Below are 22,717 nucleotides of genomic sequence, written 5' to 3' on the forward strand. Positions count from 1 at the left end.
ATAGTGTTAAAATGATTCTAAAGTTTGACAATTCTAAAGTAATCAGCTTTATAAATTGTAGGAACCCTATTAACCGTGTTGAATGGTAACACGTGCACAGTCGAGGCTGATATTTTGTGAAAATTCATTATTTGGGCCAATCTAACATGACGGCGAAAATTGATTGGGTTTGCGCTGATCAGTTGTTTGCCAAAAATATCCGGTATGGCCTGTTTAATTAAGTAAACAAAGATACCACAATGGCAACATTTCAGGCTTATGACGTCATCAGAATCAAGTGCCCGTGTATTGTGTATAGGATACTGGGCTTCCTGTTGATACAGTGGACCCAGGAAGTGTGTTTTCGTCACTCTCGCAGCTGACGAGCTAGGTCAAGTGGCCTGACTACTGGATTGTATGCGTCATGATAGACATATAATACTGATAAGTCTTACTGTACAGCAAATATAACATGGATATAACTAAACATACAGTATGACCGTGCAGCTGATTCATACTCATACCCATATTTCATACCCATACAAGTACCTCGACGCAATGTGACCGCCATTGATCTGCGACTACAAGATCGCCAGTGATCTTTCCGTGAACAAGCTCCAACTGTGTGTCACGTGGGTTTGGAATAGTGGGAAAAAATACTCAGTATTTTTCAGCAAAACTCTACATGTCGTGAGGTATTGAGTGTGGACATAAGAAAAGGTAAGCTTTAGTATTCCATTTAGCCCTGTGAATAGAACTCCATCTCGGAAATGTCATAAAATCAACTCGAAGGCCTATGCAGGAAGTGGCGTCGTTACAGAAGCCCTAACGGTTCGTTGTGTCAATTGTTTAAGCTGAGATCAATATTTAATCATGCTTAGTTAATTTCAAACTGTACTTCATGTATATGATCTTAATGTTTACCACAGAAAGGTAAACATGATTGGAACTAGCGACACCCCGGGAAGCATTTAACCAATTCTGCAAAGTGCTGAACATTTCAAAGAACGGATTTTGCGGTTAAATTGAAAAGATCGCCACAGTAATAAATTGGTGACATTAAAACATTAGTGTACATGTGTATATAATGGCAAAAGATGCATGTTCATATATGCACGTGATTCTAAATTTTACGGAAGGCCATTAAGGCCATCGTCCAGGCTACTCTATAGAAAACGCTCCATTTTAGCAATAAGTTGACACATACATTGCATCTCTACCTTTATAAGGTCAACAATGCAACAAAGCAACATTTTACGTTAAAATGTTGTCCTACACCTAATCTAACGAGAGCAGAGAACGATATAATTGTAATGTTCATCACTGTACACAGCTTTATTGGGCGATATCGTGACACCACAACATTTTTTGCTCACCTGTACGCAACAGGGAGTTGCGTACAGGTTATTTTTTAACTCCTGTACAATGGGCTGTCATACATGGATTGAAGGTTAAGCTTTTCTTTAAATCTCTAGCCTATTTATTTATTTATTTATTTGATTGGTGTTTTACGCCGTACTCAAGAGTATCTCACTTATACGATGGTGGTCAGCATTATGGTGGGAGGAAGCCGAACAGAGCCTGGGGAAAACCCACGACCTTCCGCAGGTTACTGTCAGACCTTCGCACTTGCTGCCGGAAAGGAAACCAGTATGAGTTACCTGGTCTAAGATATGGTGTGTAAATGTACCTAATCTGATGAAAGGTTATGCTTTTTTTAGACTATGGATAATGGGCTTTCATATATGGATTGATGGTTAAGCTTTTTTTAGCTCCTGAATACATGTATTGGGCTCCCATACATGGATTTAAGACTATGCTTTCTTTAGCTCGCTAGTCTAAGCTATGGTTATAATGGGCTCTCATACACATGCTTGATGGTAAAACTTTTTTTTTGACTCCCTATCCTAGGGTATGCTGTGTAAATGTTCATGCTCGGATGGAAGGTTAAGTCGTTTATTCTTAGCCCGCCATTTTAACGTATGGTGGGTAACTGTACATACCCGGAAGAAAGATTAAACTTTTAGCTCCCTAGTCCACTAGGCTATGGTATGTAAATGTTTATACATGTTCTCCCGATGGAAGGTTAATCATTTTTAGCTCCTGTATAATGGGCATTCATCTATGGATTGAAGGTTAAGCTTTTTAGCTTCAACATTCAGTGTTTGAAAGTTACGTTATTTTTATGTATATTTTTTTGCCCTCATATTCAAGGGATCATGGATGGTGTATAGATCTACTTAAGGCCTACTGATGGAAGGCTGAACTTTACTGATTTTAGTGTTTATTGGCTTTGTCATTGATAGACTTTCAATGTAAAAATCTTCCAATTATATGAACTTTACATTGTTTTCTGTAGTAGGCACATTTTCTCTAGAAAGCCTCAGTGCAGAGATATGATTTCTTTTCACCACGGATCCTCTGTGACTGTTTTTTTTTTCAGATTTATGGACTTATTTCTATTTCAACTTACCTATTTCTTGTAATCAAGAAAACTTTCACGTTATGCTACAATTTCTGTGCACAGTCCTACCTACATGTAGCAAAAAAGTAGGGTATCAATAAACAGGTTCCTGTGGTGATTTTGCTCACATCATTTTTCTTTTTTTGTGTTCTCCTGATTTCTTCAAGCCTTTCATGTAGGGCTACAGTTTCTTACGCAAACACCTATCTAGAGAAGTTTATTGTCTCTTTAGTTACTTTTACAGATTTATAGAGTGTTAAAGGTTTACCTAATTTTTTGGACTTCATTTTCTCTAGTATACACATCTATAGAAAGTTTTTAACATCTATATTAGTACCAGATGCCTGTGACACTGGCTGATGCATGTGCCTTTATACACTGCGGCAGAATGTTTATACCATCCACACAGGCAGTCATTTGTCCGCTGAGTATTTCCTCAGGCAATCATAGGATTGCAGGGGCCATCCATAGAACACGAATAGCCTATCGTGGGTAGCAACATTTGCTCAGCCATTCGCCGGTTTGCAACTGCAAGCCATAATACACATAGTAGATTACCAAATGTAATTCACGATTTGCATGCAAAGACTATTGCCCATAAAAAATGCAATTAAATGCAATAATAGAACAAATGTTTCAATAATAATTCGCTTCACAATTCAACTCCGTTTCAGCTCGGACCGACTGCTATAAGACGCTTGGGTATGATACCGCCTATAACAAAGATCAAGGACCGGTCTCCCTACAAGTAACTTATGGAGACAGTTCAGCCCACGGCCGTCTGTACAGGTCACTCTTGTGGCGCCAAGAATACTACGGTCCAAGATGTGACTTGGAACGACTCAGACCGCTTACTACGCCAGCTTAATGATGACAAAGCTCGTCTCTACATCCCTGTCGTTCTCTACATCCTCATCCTTCTTGTAACCGGCGTCATCGGTAACAGTCTCGTGCTCTACGTCTATCTAAAACGATTCAAGAGAACTTCTTCGAACTATTTCATCTTATCCATGGCCATGTTCGATATGGTGTCATGCTGTATCGGCATGCCCACTGAAATCTACGACCTCCGCTATCCCTACATGTTTTACAGCAATGCCGCTTGCAAAATATTACGCTACACGGAGTCGGTGACGATTATCGGATCGGTCTTCATTTTGGTTGCCGTCGCTGTGGATCGTTGCTTCAAGATTTGCAAACCTTTCAGAAACACATCATTGCGAGTCTTCAAGAAAATCTGCCTAGCGATAGTGGCGTTCTCATTTCTTACAGTGATTCCGTCGATTTTTGTTTCCGGCGTAGTCGATGTTAAAACGGATTTCCCCGGTGTTGTTGGTAGAGACTGCAGTGTCGTTAAAACACTACCCAAGGGCTCTGTGTTGGTTTGGTATGGCTTTCTCATGGTACAGTTTACACTCTGTTCTGTTACCATGATCGCATTATATATCCGAATCTGGTTCGAAATTAAACGTCGTCAGAAACAGGTCATTTCCTCAGAAAGTTGTGAAGTTTTCAAAGACCATGGTACTCTGTCCAGGTCTCCTACACCTCTGTCTCCCGTTGACAGGTCTGTGACTGATGTCGCCCAGATCAAGGGGGAGTCCGTAGCCCGGATAAAATATTTACCAAGTACTAGTATCAGCGTTAGCAGTGATCCGGATTCTAGTGGATTGCATGAGGAAGAAACAAGAAGTTACAGACCTTGTAGGTTGGGCAGCAACTCTAGTGACGGTTTAGACGCTGAGCGAAAATCCCTCCGGCAGATAGGCGAGCATATGATGACGAAGATCCGTGTCAGTAAGACTACCGTCATGCTATTCGTCGTCACTTTAGCTTTCATTTTGTCTTACCTGCCCACACTGATCGTGATGGTTACGAGAAGTAAGGGCACTAAAAGCAGGACAGACGCTTCCGATTTCTTGATGAAACTGTTGTCAAAGTCTTATTTCATTAATAATTCCATTAACCCCATCATCTACAGTTTTTTAAACAGACACTTCCGGACAGAATGTGCCAAGGCTTTGTCACGACTTTACTACCGCTGCTTCTATTGTTGTCATTGTGATTCCTGAATAACAGCTTAAAACTATTTTGAAGTCTTTTCCAAAATGAAGAAACTTTCGTTCAAGTAGATGTACAAAAGGTTTGCAAAAGATGAACCGTTCAATATGCAACAAATTTTGAGGTTATATTTTACATGAAAACGACTTAGATATATGCCGGAAAAAAAGCTGTGTTCACTGCCTTAGGACGAGGTCTGAAGCCGAGTCTGCATACAGTGACCACGTCCGTCTTTTTTCTTTCTTTTTATTTTTATTTTTGAGGGGGGGGGCGGGCTTTTTTCATTTTAGTTTTTTCCCCTTAAACTGTTTACACGTCATTTCTGGCTTATATTCTGGCTGCAAAAATCAAACCTTTATTTGTATTCTGTGTACCTGTTTATTTTTTCAGAATTATTATTAGGAAACAAATTTATCACCTTAAGGTTTCTAGGCGAGTTTCCGACAAACTTGCACGGCAGATCTTAAGGTTAGAACCTTGCTAAGCCCTATGCTTTCTGTGTTAAAGTTTGCGAAGTGGTATACTCAGGTGTATTAGAATTAATTCTTGACGGTGACAGCGTGCAGTAACCAGTGATATAACGATGATATCAAACTCGCCATTTGTGCCAGGTTTGTTTCCTGACAATCTATGCCCTGTTGTTCTATGAAGTCAAATATATACGAATTTTGGATATATGAAATGGACCGTTTTGTTCGCTACAAAAAAATACTTTCTCTCAAAAATAAATGTTTTGTAAATATAAGCTATATATTATTTTTTCGAGAGAGAACATAGTTCAGAACTTAGCTATACTTGAACGTTTGCTGTAACGTCACGCTATTTTTCAAGAATACACACTTGTGAGTGGTGACTTGCACCACCTAAGGTGGTCTTGGAATGGGATTCGAACCCATGAACACAAGGCTTTAAAACACACCATTTTCATACTGAGATATCCCGGAAGACCATTCAATCTTCTCTTTTCAGACGACTTTAAACGTTTGTTGTGACGTCAATCATTTGTCTGACCGATCATAAGAATGATATAGATGAAGGGTCCATTCGTCTCAGATCGGTGTGAAATTTATTTTCTGACAAATTCATTCTTTGCCTTTATTTCAAATATACCAAATGCTGCGAATGTGAGAAAAGGCAAAGTGACGTCGTCAACTCTCTTGGACACAAATATGAACAGCAGTTTTGTACTAAGGTGAACTGGTGGGTATAATTTGTGGCATCCTGATTACGAACATTTTGGATATCTCGAAGCCAGTTTATGTCTTTGTGATGGAAATTGTATAGTCTACTATCAGATTTCCCCACATTATATGTAAGCTTCAGTCAGTTCAGATTTACTTTCCCGCATAACTAATCATAGACCGAGTCACTATAATCTTACACAGCCAGTGTATGCTCATGAAGTAACCACTATAGAGTAAAACCGAAGTAACTCTCACTGACTAAGCTTCCTTCTGCTACATGAGACATTGCTCACCAAGGGGACTAATTGCCTCTGTTGTGAGATTTGCGAAGAGAATTCCTCGGTATGAATCCATCTTCTGTTAATTTGGCCGCACGGGTGAAAGGTATACGAGGGGCTTCCATGGAAGAGGTGGTTGTTAAAGGAGCAATGACTCTCAACAATGCAGTCGCTGTGCGAATAAGCCCAGCCCATGCTGACATCCTCTCCGGTACGTGGGGAGGTCCGACAGCAACCTGTGGATGATTCTGGGTTTCCCCCGGGCTATGCCCGGTTTCCTACCACCTTAATGACAGTTGTCGAATAAGTGAAATATTCCTGAGTACGGCATAAAACACCAATCAACAAATAAATATATAAATGAAAGTTAAGGAGTTGTCCAGGTACATTGCTAGGCGAATTGTTTGCTGCCGGCTGTTTATGTCTAGTTTCCCCTACTCAAAAAGCATCACAAATGAAACACTTCATGTTGTTTATGCTGTAACCGATTAATAACGTAAATATATAAAGGATTTATAGACCTACACATTGATATGTGCACATTTGAATATAAAAGTCTACACCGCAAAGAGTAAAACCATCTCAGAACACTCAGAATTTCTGGCTCCGTAATCTCCATGATTCTAGATTGCCGTGGACGAGATCTCCTCAATTTTGAAACATTGAATGCATCATGGAATCAATGAATTCTAAAGAGTCTTATTTGATGAAGAGAAAATAAACGATCGTCAAAATTCCTGTCGTAAAATTGATTACTCTCCTATTTCAAACAAATTTTTGAAAACCGAAAAAAATCTGTTGTCGAAATTGTACAGCCACAGTCGTCATACAGCGTAATAAATAAATAAGAATGACTTTACTTGTGACCTGTTTGATCGACACGGAAGGTGAGATTCTTGTGACGTGTATGTAGTGGGGAGGGGCTGCCCCGCGTTAAACCAATGTTACTTACCTAGAAAGAAGAGGTTTACCTTAACTGATCTCAAAACGAATGCACATAGGTATGTGCACAGATCTTTAAATGATATTTAAAAAGCTGCTTGATCACGGCGGATGTTGCCTGGTCAGGGCTGGTGTTGCCTGACCACGGTTGATGTTGCCCGGTCAGGACTGGTGTTGCCTATTCACGGCTCGTGTTGCCTGATCACGGCTGATGTCACCTGACCGCGGTTGATTTTGCCTGATCATGGCCGAATGTTACCTAATCACGGCTCGCGTTGTCTGATCACGATCGTGCTGTCTTAATAAATGTCATAAATGCATGCATAAAAAGAGACTTCCTTTCGACCGCAGTCTAAGCGTTTTGATAAATTAAGAAATGTAAGAGAATGACACAGTGTCAGAGTATTGTGTTTCGGGCGTACGCCTACCCTTGGACACCAGAAGATTGGATTAAATCCTGTGGCGAGCCGTGTCAAATGTTTTCTTTATTTGCAGAAGACGTCATGTACTGTTGTATGTTTTCCTATTAGCCATTGTTATATTGGCATATGTACCTGGGTGTATGTATGCCTTTTACTTCGTACTTAACATCGCCACGATATAGTTGAAATATTGCCGATGTGGTGTAAAGCCATAATCATTCATTCATTCTTTCATAGTAATATTTCAGTCATATGACGAGGAGTCGATAGATGTGTGTACATATAATGAGTCTTCTTGTGGCAGGCGAGTCCACATTGCTACCGCGACTGAAATACCATGCCGAAGACACCAGACATGACACCCCACCCAGTCACATTACATTGACACCGGGCCAACCAGTCCCCTTTCCTTGCTCTAACCTCTGAGTGCCAATCTCCAGGCAAACAGCAACAATTTTTAAAGTCTTTGGTATGGCCCAACCCGGGTTTAATCCCAGATCTTCGGACTTCAAGTCACATGCTCTAACCATTATTAACATTTTTGGCAGATCGTAATTTGCTATCATGCTTGTTACATGGCTACGGCTTTGGCATACATGTGACCATACAGAACACTACCCTTAATTGGATGGCACCTTCAGGGTAGGTGAGATCAAGGTTTTATAGGTGAATGTGCCACCCAAAAAGTGTTACATGCTCAATTACTTTATTTGGTTGCCTGATTGTTGTTCAACGCCACGAATTTTTCACTTATGGGCTATAATTTCTATCAGTTCCATGGGTGCACTGGAGAAAACTGTAGTGCCCGAAGTAAACCACGGACGTTTGACAATTTACTGACCAACTTTCCAGTGTATATGTGACGTACCAGATTGTTATGGGACCACTGACTCAGATGGATAGAACGCTGGATCTCTACGATCCTGAGGCCCTTGACCATTAAAGTCATCTGTTCAAATCCAGTTATGGCTGTTTCGGCTGCAGCTTTAAGTCAGGCGGTTTGCCAGGAACCCGGCGAGGATCGATGGTTACTCGCGGCCGTTCCGGTTCCCTCCATCCATAATCCAGATCACCATCATATAAATCAAAAGTTTTTGACTATGGCGTTAAACACCAGTTAAATAAATAATATTGGTAGCAAACAAATAGTCTAGGAAGTGAGCCCAACAAACATCATCAGCCGCTTCATATACTACCAATAATCTACGGTTGAATCTACGAATTCCCTGCCCAGAGCCTGGATTGAACTCACACCTAGTATACTTCTTGTTTAGAAGTCGATGACATGATATATAATAATATGTTCACGAGGTTTCCATTACATGAATGACTGTCATGCATGGAAAAGGCAAGACCTATTCTCGTTTGGTTTTTGGTGTAATCCATTTGACTATCTAAATAACGCATCAAACGACTACTCAGTCATTGTGAAATTGCTTACCAGATGGTTGGTTTCACAAGACGTCAGTTTAATGTCCCAGTGCCAAGTTTATCCTGTACATGATGACTCAACATCTGCTTTCCTAACATGGTATTACACTATATGCATTCAAGTAAGCTGTATATTTATTTATGTGATTGGTGTATTACGATGGACTGAAGAATTTTTTAATTATACGACGGCGGCCAACATTATGGTAAGAGAAAAACAGGGCAGAGCCGCTGTAAACCCACTGGTTGCCGCCGGACTTTCCCAACGTACGGCCGGAGGGGAAGCCAGGGTGAGCTTGACCACAGCGACCCCATTGTGCTGCGCTAACATGCTTACGACTCGGCCACAAACCATGTATATATACAGCTCCGAACTGGGAAACCTCTGGAATAATGTGTCAGTGATATGTATGAGCATGTGTGCTGTGAGTATACAGCACAACACGTAAGTCTGAAATTGAAAGATCAAAGTTGTGTAATTGTTCTTTACTTGACAGATCGAATCCAATAAATTATAGATACTGGGTGGTAAGCCTTCCCTCTTTGACCCTGAGGGTCGTGCAGTCACCTCAACTTTTAATTAAATCCCCCTCTAGGGCGTATCGGGGAACACTAACTAATCAGTTCATCGTGAAACCTGAAAGACAATCTTACATAGGAACCACTTGAAAACAGATATCCACCCGCTCTGAGCGGAACACATACCGGGGTAAGTCTTCCACCACACGAATCACGGAGTTTTTAATGATGACTGTCTCTGTAACAAGCATCTTGAATGGATCAAGGGAGTTAAGCTGTTGTGTCATGTGTAGCTGTGTTATATATCAGAAATTACAGTGACCAGGTTATATGCAGAATGTCCATGCAAGGGTATGCTTGCCGTCGACAGCATGAAACACAATACACACTCATGGAGTGTTTATATATGTAATACGATATATTATCTTTAAAACTCCCTGTCAACTGTTTGATAGACGCCTTTGAGCACACAGACTTTCGGGACAATTAAAGGCGTTCGTGCGTGCATGTGTCTAGCCTTCAGAAGCCGGGTGTGGTATGCTCCCTATACTTATGTCGGCTACCACAGATAAGATCGAGCGAAAGTTGGGGGTAAACTAAAAAGACAAACGCGTAAGGGCTTATTATTTGCTTATAACATTATAAATCAGTTTGATATCACATGTGAAAGGTCATCGTTATAGAGCGGGTTTGGTTATTGGCAAAACATAGTAGACTCATAAGCATAGTATATGGAACCAAAGACCTGTAAGGAATAAGTGTTTCTTTACAGTTCGCTATATAGCCAAGGGAACAAAACTGATATTGCTCATATAGAAGCAAATCCCACCTTGGAATTCTTGAGCAAGAGGTAAGTTTAAGGTAAGCAATAATGCTATAGACGGCGTAAATGCATGATGATCCACGATGCCCAGGACTAATATTCCACAGACAGCGTAATATCACATGGTTTTGGCAGATTTCATCTTGTACAGGAGGCATTAAAATGCAGCTTTAACTCGGAAGGCTTGGAAGTGATTTGAAATCCTGACTAAAAAAAAACAGTGCAAATCTGTATTGGAACAGCGCAATCTGTATTGGAACAGTGTAATATGTATTGGAACAGCGCAATCTGTACTGGAACAGTGTAATTTGTATTGGAACAGTGTACTCTACAATCTGAATGATTGAGAGTCGTATTTCAGTATTTCAGTCGAATCGTGGACAGGCCAGGATAGAACAAGGAAAGAGTCACTATGGCTGTTAAATGTTTTATAGTTCAAAACGAAAAAAGCTTTCCCAAGAGTAATCTAATAAGATCTGTGTCCATTGCGATGTTAAACATCACTAGATTAAAATTAAAAAGTAAAGTATTATTTTATCACGAGGAGATTTTAACAACTTACAACAACAATAATATTTTGTTGTAAAATTAATGTCACAAACAAAAATACTCATTCCCGAGAACTTAGCCCAAGCGATTTGAGGTCATATTCTTGTCCATTGTCCCCTATATATATATATATTTTGAAACTGAAATATACTATTCTAGCCTAAAGCTTTCCCTTTGTGATAAGTAAGTTTTGTTTGTGTGCCAGGTGATGGAGAGAAGACAAGTTACTCACTGAAAAAAGTCGTTATCAAGCATACTGTAACAAAGGCTTTCATTCCAAGTGTCTTAAAGTATACAGTAAATATAGCAATCTTGTTGGCAAATATTCACAGAGCATTCAGAATCTCGGGCGATCTGCGTCATATTTGTATCTAATTCGGCTTAACCCGCGGTTAGGGGCGGTATAGGCATCCAAGTATATCATAGCAGCTTGGTGTTTTTTGACTAACGAGTTTAAAATTTGAATGGGATGTCATGCCTATAGGATATCGACTGTCTTCCCTGCATCACTGAAACGGATGATTGCTCCTCTCTTACATGTTACAAGGTTACATGCTATTTATAATATTATTTCTTACATATTCCTTTGGAAACTTGTTTTAAGTCGATTATCGACCTGAAATGTCCTTTCATGCTCTACCAGTGATATACAGATGTCGGACTTTACATTTATTATAATTTTTGCTTATGTTTTATGTGTTAGGTCGCTCTTTATAAACATGGCTTGTCCTAAACCGGTCGGAATCACCAACGGCGAGTTTGTGAGTAGAACGACTTACACACATGGTACAAGAGTGTATTACTCTTGTAACTCGGGCTTTACTATGACAGGCGCACCTTCCCAGTTATGCAGTAATGGTCGGTGGTCAGGTAGAGCCCCAACATGTACTCTGACGACAACCAAGACCAGCATACAGCTGTCGGGACTGGGCAGTAAGTGTATATATGTACATGTGTATGTAATAGACTAAAAGTGTTAACATTTTAGTAAAACAAGATTCAAATATGAACATCATTTTTCTCCACTTGATACTTCCTGGTTCCAGTTTCCACAACATGCACTATTTGAATGTACACTGTATAGTATTTTCAGATGCACTCAGTTCACCATACTGGATTATGAGTAAAACATACAATTAGACTGATTACAAAATGGACAATCTACACCTTCCGTGCAATGACTTAAGCAAAATTGAACATGACCTACAGCTTCAGTGACTAAACCTATAATCTACCTAGTTTACTTCATCCAGTAATAGATAACTTTAGCCATCTGCGACAGACTCATTAAATACATGAACACTGTTGAAATTTCGAAACCCAGGCCAATACAAATATAAATTACATCTCAGCCGTTCTTATATGCAACTCTTTAAACAAAAGCAATCAAGGGCGTTTCCAAAGAGTTGCTTTTGACTTATAAGTAAAAAAGTGAAATCTGACTGTAACACTTATTTCTGAACCATAGTGGTTGAAATTAGACGGTGTGACAAGTGGTAAGACAAATCTGTCGCAATTTCAACTTTTTGTACCATACACTATTCATTATAATATTGACACTTTTAAGTTATGATTTTTTGTAATCGGACTCACATATATATATAATGGACAAATATGCTTAGGCTGGTGAACCCCCTATATCCCGTACAGCCAACGCACTGTGATTGTTTTGTATGGACAGGCCTGGACCCTGTATTGTTTATACAAATTTGTTTATTCTTATTTGTATTTTATGTGATGACATCATGGCAACAGTATTTTGAGTATTTTTAGGTCAGTGACGTCCAATAAATAGCAACTAACGTGACTGCATTTACTTAATTCTGCTTAAACCATGGCACTTTGGCTATAATTTTGCTACTATTTAGGTATTTAAATGAACAGTTAGAATAAAACCCTAACGGTCAACTGACAGGAGGTCATATTTCACCAATTACGTGTGCCCATTTGCCAGATATCACTGTCGTCGCAGTTCTGGTTTTACATTCTATGCTGTCTTTCGTTGTGTTATATTAAACCAATGTCAATATAAGATAGCTGCTGCGAATGATAAAATATTTTATTCATAAACGCCAGTGCCGTTGTATTTCAGTTCCGCTATGGCTATTCATCACCATTGTCGTTCTGCTGGCCATCTTGCTCCTTGCTATCGCTATATTTCTCATGTGTTACTTCTGTTGCCGGTAAGTGACATTTATCACATATATACATTGTTTTCATTCAGTTCAATGGTGATAATTACTTTTATCTTATGGAATGATGATATATAGTGTTTTAAATATTTTCTGTACCATGCCGTATTCTTTTGAATTGATCGTCCTATATTAAACTTCTTGTGACATTTCGTAATGACAAGGCATCTGGTTTCCACCTGAAGATATGATACAGTCAATGAATAATGCTTACTTGATCTAATGATTATGATGCCCATACAAATTCATGTCTTGGTGAAGGTGAATTTCTTGGCTGGGTTTTAGTTCCAAGCCATTTGAATTCAGAATTGATGCTTTGCTGAAAGCCATTTGTGTTCAAAATTCATGGCATTTAAAGTGTGACTTATGATCAGTTTTCTTAAAGGTTCTTACCTGCTCCGTAATGTGGGATAGAGAACCCGTGCACACCCTGCAAACTCTCACTTGCTTAGTAATTCATACATTATACAGATCGTGTTTTGGTTGAATTTATTTCTGATCACAGTTGACCAAACCTAAAATATGCTTTATAATTTACCCGCAAATGTTTTACTATGTTTTTTCCCTATCATGGACATGTTCAGGCGATAACTCGACATGTCATGTTGCCATGTCAACCACCACGCCCGATTTCGCCAAGAACATTCCCGGAGTCTTTACATCATTGAAAACTGCTTATCGTTTGCTAAATTCCGTCCCAATTTCGTACTGTATAAACTTTCTTTGTTCTCTGGTGGATTTGGTTGAACACCGTTTTTTGAATTGGCCTTGCGATTATTGACCTGGAACGTCCAATTTTGGAGCACGGCTTTTATACGAATATCTTTTCCGAAGCACAGATCCATTGTCATTGCATTTTAGTACAAAATGGCTTTATTGAGCAGATGGTTAATCCACCATGTTTGATATACCTTGTAACTCACTGGTGTCCAACTTTCGTGTGCCTAATCATTCAGATATTGCTGTGCGAGTGGATCACGGCGTGGCGAAAGGCGGGATCCCTTCCGGCAAACTGACAGCAGATTTCAAGACACTCGCCACAGCAAGCAATCCTTTACACGTGACCAGGCTACGGGAACTCCTGCATGGATGCACCAAAGGTCAGATATCAAAAGAAACGACAAAGAAAGTCACAAGTCCGTGGAGACGACAACCGGCCCTCGGGTGATCCGGGTACTTCCCGGAGAGCAGTTTGTAATCCTTCCTGAAGAAGACACTGATTCGGCATACGTCAGGGAGAATGGGGTACCCGGCAAAGGAAACAAGGTGCGGATAGGCCATTGGGGTCGGGCAAGTTAAGGGCCGGTGCAGAAGGCAGATGACGCAATTGCCATTTCTTACTTGTAAAATTAATATTCGATGTCCCCAAGGGAGACAGTATTGTGTGTATCAGGAAGCAATAATAATGGCTTAGTTTACATGTACGTCAGTTGCTGGCGATACTTGATATCATGGTCAGTTGCTGTCGGTACTTGGTATCATGGTCAGTTGCTGGCGATACTTGGTATTGTGGTCAGTTGCTGTCGATACTTCATATCATGGTCGGTTGCTGGCGTTGCTTGGTATCGTGGTCAATTGTCGGCGTCAGTTGGCATCATGATGAGATATTGATGAGATGTTTGCATCAGTTGATGTCTTAGTGTGATCGAAGGTATATTTGGCATCTAGGTTGGTTACTGGACTAAGTTTATCATTGTAGAGTTGTTGATTTAAGTTGTTATATCCCGCTTGGTCATTTGTTGACGTTGCTTGGTATCGTGATAAAACGTTGGCGTGAGTTGGTATCATGATGAGATTGGGTCAGTTTGTATTTTCCTTGGTGTGTATCAAGGTGAACAATTGTTGGCGTGAGTAGGTATCACGATTTGGATACAGGTTTAATATTGTCAGACTACGGTATAGAGACTAAAACCAGAGTAGTGATGACAGTGTGATAGCTGGAAAATGGTAACACGTAACCAGTGAAATACGGCCTCTTGTAATTTACCTCGGTCAGGATTTAATTCCAACTGTTTATCTATACTCTTTAAAAGTAGCAACGTAAACACCCCCTAGCACCGTGGCTTAAGCAGAATTTGGTAAAAAAAAAACATTCTGTGATGTAAATTATTCGACGTCACTGGTTTAGAACTACTAAAAGTGCCGTGTTGTAATTATATTTAATATACAGTCTACTGTCTTTAGTTAATTGGCGTAAAACATTTCTGGTGTTTTCTCGTCGTTATTGAAAACTGTTGACTGCTTCTCTTTGGGTGAATTCGTCCTGTATTTGTCTTATGTGCTTTTGTTTCTTATGATGTCTTCTCAAGCATGCAGGTACCTATGAGTGCGACACCATTCAATCACTTTAATCCTGTTCGATATTTAACGTGCCGAGCGAAGCTTGTTAAATGAACAAACCAGTCAGGATTCTTTCCCCTGAACTCGGAGACGCCGCTACTATTTGGATCCCATTTCATAACATTCCCTGAACTCGGGCTATTATTCCAGTATGACTTACGCATGAGATTTGAAATTCCTGAACGAAATGAAAGTTCTCCAACAACAGATTTTCAGTGAATCAGATGATGAATATTTATTATGACGAGGGAGGAGCCAGCAGTTGACACAAGTACCAAACAGTTAAGTGTCATATGGGACAGAATCTCAGTTAAGTGTCATATGGGACAGAGTCCCAGATGAGTGACATATGAAACAAAGTCTCACAAGACTCTTGTCTCAAATTATGATGCCAAAGTTCAGTTGATTTATTCTGGTATATAGTCCACTGTGGTCCACTTTTGATATCTCAGATAATTTCTACTTGCATGACACTGGAGCTGGATTCCCAGGTTTCGTGATACTGGAGGGTCCCAGAATTTTGAGACTGGGAAAAGTCTCATGAGACTCCTGCTTCAAAGTATGGTACCAAAGTTCAGTTGATTTACTCTGATATATAGTCTCTGTGGTCCACTTTTGATATCTCAGACAAGTTCCATTTGTTTGAGCCTGGAGCTGGATTCTCAGGTATCGTGAGACTGATGAGTTCCAGAATTCTGGGACTGGGAAGATTCCCAGATTTTTGACATTGTGTTCCCGGCTTCCTGGGACTAATTCCCACCAAGTGTCAACTGTCTCTGAATTCTCAAACTGGATCACAAATCACTTTTCTTGATACTGGGACTATTTCCCAATTCACGGTACAAGAATTTTCCCACTCTTAATAAAATAGCTACTTGCTGCGAATACTTATCAGCAATTTGGTGACTACTCTCGGCAAATTCCAAGGCCATCTGCAGACGCTGAAAAATCGGCTATTTATAGATTTCCACATGGTGTGGGAGGAGCCATGAACCAAATCAGATGACTCTGATTGGTTACCAGAGACATTTTTGACAGTTTGTACAAAAATGTACAAAAATGGCGGCAACACAAACTTCTGCTTTCGAGGTTGAACTGAGGACAATGCATGTCATATTTTATGTGTGAAACAAGAACGAAAGTAGAAGGTAAATACTTTCCAGATAAGGCAATGGCATAGAATTTCGTAACTTCTACATTATCATCATTACATTGCTGAAAAATACTTATAATTATCCCAAATATGTAGGAACGCCGATACAACAACAACAACAACATCACTCGTCCATGAAACAGATAAACGTAAGTTTAAAACTTCCTATGAGAATAAATGAACGCTATATTGTCAAAATATTGACTTTGTAAATTAATTAGTATGGCCTCAGATAACGATCTTAACAAAACTTCCGTGAAAATTCATTAAGAAATGAATATATGAAACTTCCCTGCGTTAAATTTATTTCTTAAATCCTACTTCCTTAAATTCCGCTACAGTCCAGTTTAATACTTTGTGTACTTTTTACTTTTTCTGTCGATCATGTCGATCGTCCAATATGGTTGACGACGGGCAGGATTTTATCAATGTCTGTTTCAACGCCTAGATTCATGATCAGTTCCTGACAGAAGATGATGTCTTGGTTAGTTGCTCGCCTTTAAAGTATGCAACAGTGCCATGGTCAGCATCTGAAGTGAGCGTTTATAGTATATGTAACAGTATCATCGCCAATAACTCAAGTGAGCTGATATCATGATCAGCTGCTGACATTCCTTGGTGAGTGAGTGAGTTTTTGGGGTTTAACGTCGAACATAACAATTTTTCAGTCATATGACGACAAAGGAATCCTTAGAATGCATGTAATGTGCCTCCGTGTTGCAGAACGGATTTCCACCGCTCTTTTATCTAGTGCTGCTTCACTGAGACGACTTACCGAAGGCAAGTAAGCGGCCCCAGCCATGCCATTATACTGATACAGGTCAACCAGTTGTTGTAACATTCCCTCCATGCTGAACGCTAAGCGAGGAACTTCCTCTTTTAAAGTCCTAGGTGTGACTCGACACAGGATTGACACTGGATCTACCGCTCCCGAAGTGGTTGGTATCTTGGTCATTCGCGGACGTGGGTTGGTATCATGGTCAGTTGTGGACGTGGGTTGGTATCATCGTCAGCTGGGGGCGTGAGTTATTATCTTGGTCATTTGTGGACGTGAGTTGGTATCATGGTCAGTTGTGGACGTGGGTTAGTATCTTGGTCATTCGCGGACGTGAGTTTGTATCATGGTCAGTTGCGGACGTCAGTTGGTATCATGGTCAGTTGTGGACGTGAGCTGGTATCATGATCAATTGTGGACATGAGTTGGTTTCATGGTCATTTGTGGACGTGAGTTGGTATCATGATCAATTGTGGACATGAGTTGGTATCATGGTCATTTGTGGACGTGAGCTGGTATCATGGTCCTTGGCGGACGTGAGTTGGTATCGTGGTCAGTTGTGGACGTGGGTTGGTATCTTGGTCATTCGCAGACGTGAGTTGGTATCATGATCATTTGTGTACGTAAGTTGGTGTCATGGTCATTTGTGGGCATGAGTTGGTATCATGATCAGTTGGGAAAAGAATTGGTATCATGGTCAATTGTGGACGTGGGTTGGTATCATGGTCAGCTGTGGATGTGGGTTGGTATCATGGTTAGCTGCGGACGTGAGTCGTTATCATGGTCAGTTGTGGACGTAAGTTTGTATCATGGTCATTTGTGGACATGAGTTTGTATCATGGTCAGTTGTGGACGTGAGCTGGTATTATGGTCATTTGCTGAGGGGAGTTCTTATCATGGTATCATGGTCATTTGTGGACATGAGTTGTTATTGTGGTGAGCTGTGGACGTGAGTTGATATCACGGTCAGTTGTGGACGTGGGTTGGTATCATGATCAGTTGTGTACATGAGTTGTTATTGTGGTGTGCTGTGGACGTGAGTTGGTATCATGGTCATTTGTGGACATGAGGTGGTATCATGGTCAGTTGTGGACGTGAGTTGGTATCATGGTCAGGTGTGGACATGTGGTCAGTTACGAACTTGAGTTGGTATCATGGTCATTTGTGGACATGACTTGGTATCATAGTTGTGGACGTGGGTTGGTATCTTGGTCATTTGCAGACGTGGGTTAGTATCATGGTCAGTTGCGAACGTGAGCTGGTATCATGGTCAGCTATAGACGTGAGTTGGTATCATGGTCATTTGTGGACATGACTTGGTATCATGGTCAGTTCTGGACGTGAGTTGGTATCTTGGTCAGTTGTCGACATGAGTTGGTATTGTAGCATCTGTCAGATCTTGCGTTAATTGTGATGACTTTAATCTGCGTCACAAGTTGCTAGTTCAAAAACTAGTTTGTCAAGGATACTCCATCAAACGCCTTCATTCTAAGTTTCTCAAATTTTACAATGAATATAACACTCTCGTTGGTAGGTATGGACAGAGCGTTCAGAATCTCTGGCGATCTGCATTATGATCAACCACATAGACGGCGCTGTTATCCCTATGTACATATCTATCACGTACATGGTATTTAACAACATAGATGGCGCTGGTTGCCCAGTGTAACCGTCTATCTTGTTTGTCATGCATAACATCATAGATGGCGCCTCTTGTAGCATGAGATCTTTACATATTAACGGGAAAGACGTAATTGTCCGTTACTTTTGAATCATAATCTGATCGGTTAGGGTCTGTAACGGTCGTCATTTTCAGACTGTATCTAATACCGCTTAACCTGGGGCTAGGGGTTGTAAAGGTAGCCATGCAAATTACATCAGCATGATGCCTTTATGAACAGTTGCAATGAAAGCGCGACTGAGATACTTGTTTAGCTGTTATTTGACATGGAACTCATTCACGGACTACGAATTTGAACTTTGATATGGAATTCATGTCTGGAATATTCATTGTCTGCCCGGCATCATTGAAAACTGATGACCCCTTCTCTCTTGTGTGTTACCGGCTTTATTTCTTATTTGTATAATTTCTTACATACCTTTGTCTTCGGGAGTTAGTGTTAAACGTGGTTGTGGAAATGGATCTTGCGATTATGGACTTGGAACGCCCTTTACGGACTACGAATGGTATAGGAATGTCGGACTTGACGCTTATATTGGTATTGTGTCATTTGCTGACGTGAGTTGGTATCATGGTCATTTGTGGACTTGAGCTGGTACTGTGCTCATTTGTGGACATGAGTTGGTATCATGGTCAGTTGTGGACGTGGGTTGGTATCTTGGTCATTTGTGGAAGTGAAATGGTATTATGGTCAGTTGTGGATGTGAGTTAGTACCGTGGTCAGCTGCGGGCGTGAGTTGGTATCTTAGTCAGTTGTGGACGTGAGTTGATATCATGGTCAGTTACGGACGTGAGTTGGTTTCATGGTCAGTTTTGGGGATGAGTTGCTATCACGGTCAGTTACGGACGTGAGTTGCTATTACGGTCAGCTACTGACGTGAGTTGGCGGTCAGTGGCTGAAGTTAGTATCTTATAATTCGTCGGTTGGTGGCGTTAACTGGTATAACATGGTCGGTATTTGTTGTCAGTTGAGATCATAGTGTTGCTGTCATACGATGGTATCATTCTCAGTTGTTATTGTCAGATAGAATCATGGTCAGTTGCTACTGTTAGATACAACCATGGTCATTTCTGGCATTACGCATAGTCCATTGCTAATGTTAGATAGAATCATAGCCATTTACTGACATTAGACAGAATGATTGTTAGTTACTGATGTTTTATATTAACATGGTCAGTTGCTGAAGTTAAATAGTATCTTGGTCATTTGCTGGTGTTATCTACATAGTATCATGTTGATGGCCTTTGTTGGTATATGTAATTGTAAACACCACATCCTAAAGTGGCATCTTGTGTGGACTGCTTCGTGTGGTAACCTCGATAGATTCTCACAATTAACTGCTGTCTTGGTCAATTCCTGGTCAGCATAAACCGATTAGTTTGTATCTCCCCTGTGTTCTAGTTTTTAGTGTCTTTCAATGAGGTTATTTGCTCAGCGCTCGTGTCATCTTTTCGTGCACATTATTAACATTAGTTTGAGGTTCCAAAACAGGTGGTTTTGTTTAGCGCCGATCAGTTGTTGGTTTCACGGCTCATCTGCATATTTTGTGATGGTTGCTTCTTGCTAGCTGTAGATGGTTACATTAGCGCGCAGTATCTAGCGAGCATAGGAGTGATGGAAGTTTCGATTTCGAATTTTTTTGTCGTTGAAGGTAAAAATGTGCTCCTGTATCATGTGACTTGTGCAAAATGTTAAGCAATCTTTGTATACATTAATTTAGCGATCACTTGTCTCGCCGTATTCTAGAGTCATAAATGACACCTCCTTCCTTTGGAAACTTCTCAAATTCACAAACGTTCAACTCGTCAGTTTTCTCCAGTTGTTGCCTTACAATTTTGACAGGTCACATGATACAGTATCACCTTTTTCAGTCCAAAACTCCCTTGTTCCAGCAGCAGATGTGGCACATTATAACTATCGCACATTAGGCGAGGGTTCACGGGCTTCGTAGGCCCTGGAAGCTCCACGACTCTAGATTGCTGTTGACGAGATTTCAACCATTTTAAGGCATCAAGAGATGATGTCTGAAGAGAATACGGCCGTAAAAGTGACATGCACAAAATGAAAGAATTTTAAAAGCTTACCCCTACACATTAGGCGAGGATCCAGGAGCCCGTATGCCCTGGACGCTTTGCGACCTTATATTGGAATTCTTGGGCAAATATTCAAAGTTGAGGCACCGAGACAGAGATTAAAGGATACAGAGCCGTAAAAGCAACATGGTTAAAAAAATTTTAAAGTTTAAAAGTGTATGGCCGGGGTTGGGAGGGAGTTTAAATGTCTTTTCGACCACATTTGGCGAGGACGTAGGCCCCGGAAGTTCCACGACCCTATATATTGTTGTATTTAGACGAGTTTTCAGCTATTCATAATTAATTAGTGCCCTGAGACGTGAGGTCTAAAAAAGCACGCAGCCCCAAATCTGACCAAAAAAATAAAGATTAAAAGTCTTAGGAGTCGTGGGTTCCATGTTTTACATTGGGCTCCCGACTTCTATATGACAACCACAGATGCTCGTCTTTGGGGAATTTATTTTCATTATGTAAAAGACTTGAAACAGACTGATTTGATCGAGAGAAAATAAAGAACTACTAAAATTCTTACCATAATTTTGAATACTTTCTTATGTCACATTATTTGTGAAAACCAAAGATAATCTATCTCTTGCATTGTACTGTAGCCAAAGTTACTATTAGGCCTATTTAGCCAGACGTAGTTATAGATAAATAAGAATCATTCATGTATGTACTTGGTCTGTTGCTCATTTTTGTTCAGTAAATGTGGAAGAATTTTAGAACGAGGAGCTACAGTAGATATTAGTTGCGGAGAGGTGTAACGTTCATCGAGCAACGGTGTTAAGAAAGTTTCTGAGAGAAACTGCCACAAATGTGTCGGATTGACGGTAAGGAACATTTACCGCTGTTCACACGGGCATTAAATCTTCCCCTGCCTAACCCGATGTCAACCACATGTTCCTCCAATTTAACGAACCTGTTCTTAAAAATAATCCAGTAATAATAACACAAATTGACAAAAAAATACTTTCAGGGCCTGCCCTTCTGTCGCCGCCATCTCGATAACTCATTAACTCCTATGGTATAGGCTCAGAAGCTATAGCCGTGACTGTCATGGACCCTTTTGATTCGCCGAGTCTCATGAGAGGTTAGTTAATTACAGAGACCACACGGTTCACGTCGATTTATGCTAGCGAAGATTTAATGTGCATGTGAACAACAGCAAGTGTCCCTTCCTGTGATGAGAGTTACCCCACTCAGCAACTACAGTATATATTTAGTTTACATTTCCTGCCAGATCAAATTCTTCCTGGCAAGTCAAAAGTATGTGTTTATATTATTAATTCTTTTTATGCATATCTGTTTTATGCGTATAGGTCAGATATATTCGAAAATTATTTCATCGATGAACATACTCAGAAGGCGGGACCAGCTTAGCGCCTACCCCGCCCACCATCAACACTCCCACCAAAGTCAGTTAATCCCCTCAACAGAGTTGTTTTAACAGTGATCACCGCTGACCTCATAACAGCAGGCTACTTAATTTCCAGAAAGAACGCAGGGACCCTGGAAAATAACTGTAGTTTGAAGTCATTTTTAGGCTACAGAAATGTGAAAGTACATGTAGCCAACTTTTATATCTTAGGCCACATCATATACTCTGTATATTAAGAAATAACAACCAATAGTTTCAGGTATCCTTTAATATACTTTTGTCTGTACATGCAGGGATATTCTCGGGTGAATAACAACGTCAGCGTCCTCGCGAGATCGGGCGAGATCTTGGGGCCATATTCATTTTCTTCGAGCGAGCACAGTAACAAGTTCAAACCCAAAGCGACCCATATAAAGCACGCTAACATGTGGATGCCACACAGTCAGCCAGTCAGAAACGACGTTGCTCACTTC

At 40.4% G+C, this 22,717-nt stretch overlaps 1 protein-coding gene across 1 annotated transcript; it reads left to right on the forward strand.

Moving 5' to 3' along the window:
- The first annotated feature begins 369 nt into the window (after positions 1 to 369).
- LOC135474795 (orexin receptor type 2-like) lies at positions 370 to 4,766 on the forward strand. The gene is made up of 2 exons (XM_064754391.1): positions 370 to 699; positions 3,118 to 4,766. The coding sequence occupies exon 2, from the start codon at positions 3,199 to 3,201 to the stop codon at positions 4,513 to 4,515; it is 1,317 nt and encodes a 438-aa protein (XP_064610461.1). The 5' UTR covers positions 370 to 699; positions 3,118 to 3,198; the 3' UTR covers positions 4,516 to 4,766.
- Positions 4,767 to 22,717: the final 17,951 nt, after the last annotated feature.

Source organism: Liolophura sinensis, chromosome 9, assembly GCF_032854445.1.
Source record: "Liolophura sinensis isolate JHLJ2023 chromosome 9, CUHK_Ljap_v2, whole genome shotgun sequence".
NCBI classification, from domain to species: domain Eukaryota; kingdom Metazoa; phylum Mollusca; class Polyplacophora; order Chitonida; family Chitonidae; genus Liolophura; species Liolophura sinensis.

Bases quoted from the DNA above. Each gene is read 5' to 3' on its own strand.
- LOC135474795 (XM_064754391.1), top strand. From the start codon at position 3,199: ATGGAGACAGTTCAGCCCACGGCCGTCTGTACAGGTCACTCTTGTGGC.